The 8,469-nt window shown below is 43.8% G+C and overlaps 1 protein-coding gene across 1 annotated transcript in view; it reads right to left on the reverse strand.

The window, feature by feature from the left end:
* SELENOI (selenoprotein I) overlaps positions 1 to 7,381 on the reverse strand; it is a 44,156-nt gene extending 36,775 nt beyond the window's left edge. The window contains exon 1 of the mRNA XM_019943082.3: positions 7,216 to 7,381. Coding sequence (XP_019798641.2) covers positions 7,216 to 7,272 — 57 coding nt within the window. The 5' untranslated portion in view covers positions 7,273 to 7,381. The remainder of the gene's footprint in view (positions 1 to 7,215) is intronic.
* Between the last annotated feature and the right edge of the window lie 1,088 nt (positions 7,382 to 8,469).

Genomic DNA, 8,469 nt, shown 5'->3' on the forward strand with positions numbered 1-8,469 from the left:
TGATATTTCAGAAAGTAGTTTAAGAACCAATTCGTTTCTTCCAAACAGCACCTAGAAATGGAGTAACCTTCTACCTAACAATCTCTCTCTCTCACTCTGCAGAAGTTTCCCATCCATTTTTCTCTCACTCCTTCTGAAAGATTCCTGTCTCTGCCAACTGAAAAAATAATTCTTTCTATGAGACATTTGTAAATCTATATCTAAGACGACTAAAATACGTTTCAAGCCTTACTAATGTACTTACAAGTGAGAGAGGCCAGTTTCCCACATCTACTCAAGGAGACCAAGGCACAACTAAAGGTAAGTTATGCTTGAGTTAACTGCAACATATCTAGCTAATGCCATAATTCACACATTATACCGTAGTCGGCCTGCAGTCATAACAAGTGAAAATCAAAAGTCAGGAATTTCTCATGTTTCCCCTGTGACTCTGGAGGAAAAGTGTTCTAGTCTTTGAAATCATTACAGAAACAGTCCTCTAATGGGGGACATTTCATCCACAAATGATATTTCTCTAGAACATGAAATTTTCTTTGTTTTAATTCCAAGTCCAAAAACCACACCTTCCAAGAGAAGTCTGCCCCATGGTCCTGTCCCAGAGAAGGGCCCTGTGCAAAAGATTACTGTTATTCTGCCAGATTCAGCCTCATTCATCATTTAAATTATAACTTTGCGTCTGTTCTGTAAGGACCAATCTCGTAGGAGTTAGGTTACTGATGAGATATTAATAAAATGCCTCCTCACTGAAACATCAAGAGGATTAACTCTTAGACTCAACAAATGCTGGGGGCCATTATTACCAAAGAGTTAACGCTTCACAAAACCCCTACCTCAGCGACTCCACCCCATCATCCTACCAGAACCTGAGTCACCCCAGACTCCTTCGCATCTTTTACCTTCACCCCTTCCAGCTAGTCAGTTACTGCGTCTGTCAATTTAAAATCTTAAATCAAGCATCACAATCAAATGTACATAGGGGGAAAAAAATGTACATAGGGATCAGGCAGGTAAACTGAACAAAGCAGACCTGTGTGGAGCACAGGGACTGGTAGGGAAATGGCACGCTAGAGAGCAAATACCCTTTTTTTTTTTAAACATCTTTATTGGAGTATAATTGCTTTACAATGGTGTGTTAGTTTCTGCTTTATAACAAAGTGAATCAGCTATACGTATACATATATCCCCATATGTCCTCCCTCTTCCGTCTCCCTCCCACCCTCCCTATCCCACTCCTCTAGGTGGTCACAGACCACCGAGCTGATCTCCCTGTGCTATGCGGCTGCTTCCCACTAGCTATCTATTTTACGTTTGGTAGTGTATATATGTCCACGCCACTCTCTCACTTTGTCACAGCTTACCCTTCCCCCTCCCCATATCCTCAAGTCCATTCTCTAGTAGGTCTGTGTCTTTATTCCCATCTTACCCCTAGGTTCCTCATGACCTTTTTTTTTTTTTCCTTAGATTCCATATATATGTGTTAGCATACGGTATTTGTCTTTCTCTTTCTGACTTACTTCACTCTGTATGACAGACTCTAGGTCCATCCACCTCACTACAAATAATTTCGTTTCTTTTTATGGCTGAGTAATATTCCATTGTATATATGTGCCACATCTTCTTTATTCATTCATCCTATCATGGACACTTAGGTTGCTTCCATGTCCTGGCTATTGTAAATAGAGCTGCAATGAACATTTTGGTACATGACTCTTTTTGAATTATGGTTTTCTCAGGGTATATGCCCAGTAGTGGGATTGCTGGGTCGTATAGTAGTTCTATCTGTAGTTTTTTAAGGAACCTCCACACTGTTCTCCATAGTGGCTGTATCACAAATACCCTTTTTGAAGAGGGCAAGCACTATTCAGCTTCAGGAGATTCTTGTCAGGGCCTCTGCTATCCACTATTTTAGTTTTTCAAGAGAATCCAGAAATCTGGGCTTTTATGGGGAAGATACTAATTTTTGAAACAAAGTAGGTGTGAGCCAAATTAACTATATCTGCTGGCCAAATTCAGTGGGCAGGTTAACCAGTTCTGACCTCCTTTAGATCCCCATCTCCCCTTCTATCCCCACTGCTTTGATTCAAGCCTTCCTCATTTCTGATCCAATTTTATCTGGGAGGATCCTAAAAGGTCTCCAGATCTCCCCTACCTCCCCTGCTCTCCATTCATTTTCTAGTTGCCAGGGTGAGCTTCCTAAAATTAAAATCTGATCCTGTTTAAAATTTGTAAGTGGCTCCCCAAACCTATAGCATTACCATGTACCTAAGAACCACCTGAGGTATGTGTCTAACATGAATATCACAGCAACCTACCCGATCTGAACCTCCCAAAATGGACCTAGAAATTGGCTAAACACTTTCCCCAGGTGATTCTAAAGCCAATAGTCCTTGGACCACAGAAACAATGATCTACAGGGTAAAATCCAGAAATCCTTTACATCAAATCATCCCCCTCTGAGGGGGCCCCGCCTCCCTCTCCAGTCTCTTCTCTGGACACTCCACCACTAAGTCCCAACACCTAACATCTTACGGTTCCCAGAAAATACTCTCAGGCCTCAACCCCTGTGCACTCACCCCACTGCTCTCCAGTGCTGGGATGCCTTTTCTCCCCTCTTCACCTGGTAAGAACTGGGGCCTACTCAGCTTCATGCTCTAGACTGAGCTCTGCCTTCCCCTCCATCCCCTCTCTGAAGCCTTTCTCAGTTTTAACCCTTACTCCCTGGAGCTGCTTCCTTCTCTCCCACAGCACCCAACACTTACCTAACTGTATTTATTAATTCTTTATATCTGTTTATTTCCTTGCCCATATGCCACCAAACTGAGTTCCTTGAAGTCAGGAATTCTAGCTTAGCTTAATTTTGCAGCCCCAGTGCCATGTCTGACCCAGAGCAGGCCCTGAATAAATGCTTACTGAATAAACAAAATCAAACTGCATGAACCAGTGGGTGCAGGCCAGATTCCAGTTCTTTAGCATTACCATCAAGATGTATGCAGCCTCTCCTTCCCACCTAAATTCACAATTATCACAATTCCTGTAATCAGGCTATTGCTGACAGTCAAGTTAATTAACTACCAGAATAGCAGAAGCCAATTCATCATAAAATTATATTCTTGAAACCAAACAAGATATTGCACAGAACACTTCCTCTCTGAAGCAAAATGATATGATACAATTTGAAACTAGCTGCTACACTATCAATTAAAACTAAGCCTTCCTTAGGTCAGATTAGGTATACCACAATAGAAGTTTCACCCTCAGATAAGTGGGGAAATCCTTCAAATAAAGATAGGGTACGAAGAGAGAAGGAATGATAAGCCTCATGAGAGTGAAATCCCTCAACATAACTGTCTGAAGGTACATTAATAAGCAACAGAGAACAATGGTGGTTAAACTTTCTACATCTTCACATTCAAAATACAAAAGTATCCTTCCGATTTCCAGGAGATGCACAGCTGCATTTTACCATACTTCCAAAACGGTTTTTATTCTTTTACACTTGCATTCCTTCAACAAATATTTGTCAAATGCCTACTCTGTTCATGTGCCAGACCTTGGTCACATGGAACAAGAGAGCTGTAGGATGTGCCCTCCCAGAGCTCATATCCTAACAGAGAGGGCAGACATTCAACTAATTATTCAACTGTTTGATAAGGCTGGGGTAACACAATGAAGAACACAAGTGTTTAGGGAGCATATGACACAGAATCCATCCCATGCTTTCTTCTATACTCAAAATCAATTGTCTTAACAGTTTCTTACTACAGAAACCTAATTACTACTCTATGTGTGCGCTCCTTTCAGGAGTTATTCTGAGTAACCGCCAGGTTTCCAACTGTAGCTCCTCAGATGTACCTCTAGGGAAGATAAAGAAATTATACTGGTTCAAAAGTAATTTTTCCACCAGCTGCTTTTATAGTACCAATTTTTCTCTACAACTTTTTGTTTTAATACACAGGGTCACATCAGGGAATAAAAATCTCTTTTGAGTGTTTTGGGTCTTTACCCATTTAAGGGATGATCTTCCTCAAAAGCTGTTTTAATGCAATCAGCATTTACAAAGCACTCACTGTCGAAGCCCACATAATGGGAATGGGTGATCTTCAGGAAGCAAAGGTCTCTAGGTGCAATTCATGTTCCAGTTAAACTGACCACACAGACTTTTTTCCTTTGGATCTCTGGATTCGTATTTTTTTAATATGAACGCAGTACTGAGTAAAGAACCTTCTACTAGAAGAAGTTTAGGTTATAAATTTGTGCCACACACCCCCACCCCCAGTTTTTTAAAGGAAGCCTCATTATAACTAAAATAACATCAATAAACTACGTTTTAGTGAACATTGGATGCTGGCTAAATTGACCTTTGTTTTCCAAGATGATAGGAAATCTGCTCTCAGACACAGGAAGTGAGTCAGATAACAGAAGAGGGAAAAATAGGAATGGAAAAATCACACTAAAATTTTCTGTAAATTAGGACACCTATCTAGTCGGAAATACAAATCTAGGAAAGACAGCTTATGAAAAAAAAAAGAAGAAGATTCCCTATTACAGACAATGCTGCAAATGAAACAGCTAGTCTATTGGCACCTACTAGAAAGCCAGATCCTAGTAAGGAAGAAAAAGGTTTATATTTATATAAAAAGTCAGTATTTACAGTGCAGAAGAGGTAACAGAAAGGTGGTGGAGCTTAAGGGAAAACAAGAGGTATCTAGGTTAACAACCTTCTTTAGTGAAAGCCCTGCACTGGGTTAAATTTCGACTTAAAATGTTCAGACAAGTCAGCACCTCAGTTCAAACTGGTATGGTACCACATTGCTTGAAGGCAGAGGAACGCACTATGTGACCTTGTAAGGTCTCTTAACAGTTATCCCAATTCCAGTTTGACAAGATCCACTACGACTCTTCTCAGTTATTCATTCATGCCACAAATGTTTACTGGATGCCTATGCACAGAAGCACTGTGCTCAGGTCATGGCGATCCATAAGACAAGCGTAACCACTTGGGTACTGCATTCTAATGGGGAGACACCTAAAGAACTAACTCCATACAGGAGCAGAGGGTACTGTGAGAGCACACTTAAGGGGAATGAGATACTTAGGGAATGCTTCTCTGAGGAATATTTAAGATGCGAAGATGAACATAAATGGGCAGCTACATTCCTGGCAGACGTAACAACATTACTTGAAGATCTGAAAAAAAAGGGGACGAGGGAGATGGCTGCTAATGTTGGGAGGGGTAGACAGTGAGTGGCATGACATGAAGCTGATGACACAGACAGACGAGGGCCAGGTCATTCAGAGCCATGCAGATCATGTTCTGGATTTTTGGACTTCATTCCAAGAGCAAAGGGAAGACGATGGAGGATTTTAAGCAAAGGAGTGATGTGACCAGATGTACATTTTTTTAAAAGATCACTACGAAGCATAGAGAAAGAACTGGAAGGGCAAAAGTGGATGTGCGCAAGCAACCATATCAAGTAGTATTGGATTATAACCCAAGTGTAAAATAAATATCCATGAATTCATACTGATATAAATAAATCATTGACTAAATATACACTGGGAAGAAAAGATAAATCTTCCACGCAGAAATCCAAATAAATTATGTCAACACTCCGCCCTCAAGGAGGTGCAGCATAACTCTCCACTCCTTAAGTGAGGGCTGCGCATACTGACTTCCTTTCAAAGAGAAACCTGACAAAAACTACCTCAGCAAGGTGATCAAAGTCAACATCAACAGTGATAAGTCATGCCGATGACATGATGACATGTACTCTTCTCACAATGAGAAAGGCACTTCAACCCTGTGGTCTTCCCCCCAAACCCCATGACCCTTGTCTAATCATGAGAAAAACATCAGACAAATCCCAATTGAGGGACATTCTACACCATACCTGACCAGAACTCCTCAAAACTGTCAAGGTTATCAAAAACAAGAAAAGTCTGAGAAATTGTCATAGCCAAGAGGAGCCTTGAGACGTGATGAGTAAATGTGATGTGGTACTCTGGATGAGATCCCAGAACAGAAAAAGAACATCAGGTGAAAACTAAGGAGATCTGAATAAAGTATGCGCCTACGTTAATAATAATGTGTAAATATCGGTTCATTAATTGTGACAAATGTACCATAAGATGTTAATAACAGGGAAAACCGGGTGTGGAGTATATGGGAACTCTGTATGTACGATCTTCACAATTTTTCTGTAAATCTATTCTAAAATATTCTAGAACCATTCTAAAATTAAAAGATTAAAGTATATCTGGGGAGAGTGGTAATGGAACCATCTTCCTACTTTAGGCTAAAAATGACAGAACATACAGGACCTGGTGATTCACCGGCTGGTGGGTGGGGTAGAGGACTCAGGAGTGAAAGCGCCTCAGGTAGCAAGGACGAAAGGTTACTGCCCAGATGTGGGGCTTGGGCAACTGACTGGACGGATAGTGGAGTCATTCACTGATAAGCGAGTCGTGGAGGAGAACCGTACGTGAAGGAAAGTGAACAACCAGCATTTACTGGAGGCCCATTATGTACTAGGCGCTTCTCCAATTCTCATAATCATTCCGCATCGTAGAGACTATTATTTGGCCCAAAGCCAAATAAAGAAATTAGATTCTGGTATCAGGTTCGGTATCAGGTTTATATGTACTCCAAAGCCCGCGCTCTTTCCACTACACAGTTCCAGTTCCTGCCTGTGCACACGTACTTCACTGGCCGCCCAGGCGCCTCTTTGCTGGGAGTGGAAGCGAGCGCATCAGCAGTTTGGCCCCAGCAGTCACTCTCCCTCCCCGGGCCTCATCTGCCAAATGATTCTCTCCATCTCCGAAGTTGAACGCAAGAGAGCCGAGTAGAAACTTCTTCATTAAAATGAAGACAATTAAGACACCACCGAAGGGAACTGCATCACCTCTCAGGGGACTAAAAATAATAATAATAACGAAGTAAAGAAGCGAAGGGAATTCTCTCGCTCCACTCTCGTCGACCGGTCTCCTAAGGAAAAGGCAATCCCCCGGGAGGGTACCGAGTCGGAGCGGCGGGCCTAGGATGCTCCCACGCTCCCCGACCCCAAAGCCCCAGCACTCGGCAGGACCCACGGAGAAACTCCCTTCAGCCTGCCCGGAGCCACGCGGCACAAGGTGACACGGACCGCGCCGGCCCCTTAGGCGCCTAGGAGAGGCCGGGACCAGCAGGGAGAGTGGAGTCCGCGGGGCCCGCGCTACCTTGTATTTATCAAAGCCGGCCAGCTGCTCCGGGCTCACGTATTCGTAACCAGCCATGACGACGCGAACACTAGCGCCCACTCGGCAGCGACGCTCCACGACGAGATGGGGAAACACGAGCACCACACCAGCTGGGCAAGACTGGGAAGACCTGGGCTGGCAAAGGAGCTGGAAAAGCCGTGCTCCGCCCACCGCGCACGCGTAACCACCCCAGCCACTTCCGCCGCCTCCCAAAGCGCAAGCGCAGCCCCCACTTCTCCCCGCCCACCGAGGGGGTGTAGCTAGCAGGCTCACGCGGTTGCCCCTTCGCGCAGTCGCAGTCCAATCAGCGTAGATCGGGAGCCACTAAGTTCCGCCTTCTAGGCTTCCTCGTCGCTTTATTAGCTAGCGTCAAAATTGGTGAGTTGAGGTAAGGCAAGAGGGGAGGTGAAAGGTCAGTTTCCCAGGAGGCCTTGCTCTTCGTCTTTGGGGTGTGCTGGCGGTGATGTGGCATCTGTACCTGGGTAGAGCTTTGGGGTTACCTTTTTAGTCTTGGGGGGGTGGGGTAGGGTGATTGCGTGCGAATCAGTCAGCAGTACCTCAGGAAAGAGGGCTTAGTTCCCCCAAGCCGTGAAGTAAAAGCAGACAAAGCGTCTGTGCTCAGCCCGCTTACAGCTCCTGGCACAGTGCGCTGCACGCTGTAGCTTAGTGAACGTAATTTGCTGTAGAGAAGCCAGTGAGAGGCTTTTTGCAGTCGGTAAAGGGGCGTGAAAGAGCTTTGGAGACAAACCCCTAGGGACAGCGTTGTTTGTGAACCTTGGACACACTCCGCTCTATTTATTGCTCTGTTCCAAATGAAGATTGCCAGTGTCTCCCGACCAGATAAAAACACTGATCCCTGAGTCTCTAGGGGTCCTTAAATGCGTTTGCAAGAAGTGCGTTTACATAACTGGAGACAATTACGGAAAGAACACTAGATCGATGGCTAGTGTGTATCAGACTAATAATAAAATTGAATAATGGTAATAGTTGCTACCATTTATTGATCGCCTTATAGGTGGGGAAATTTACATAGCTTATCACCAACCCCTGTAACAACACGGTGAGAAACGGAAGGCATTTTACCCACTTTGCAGATTAGGAAATCAAAATTCTGACTACCTAACCTGACCAGGATCACTTAATTACACAGCTCAGAAATGGTCAACCCAAACTTGGTCTCTGGTATGGAAAGCCACCACATAAGGGAGCCTCTCAGTCTCTCTGGGACTCTGA

This window comes from Tursiops truncatus, chromosome 14 (assembly GCF_011762595.2).
Source record: "Tursiops truncatus isolate mTurTru1 chromosome 14, mTurTru1.mat.Y, whole genome shotgun sequence".
In the NCBI taxonomy this organism is placed as follows: Eukaryota; Metazoa; Chordata; class Mammalia; order Artiodactyla; family Delphinidae; genus Tursiops; species Tursiops truncatus.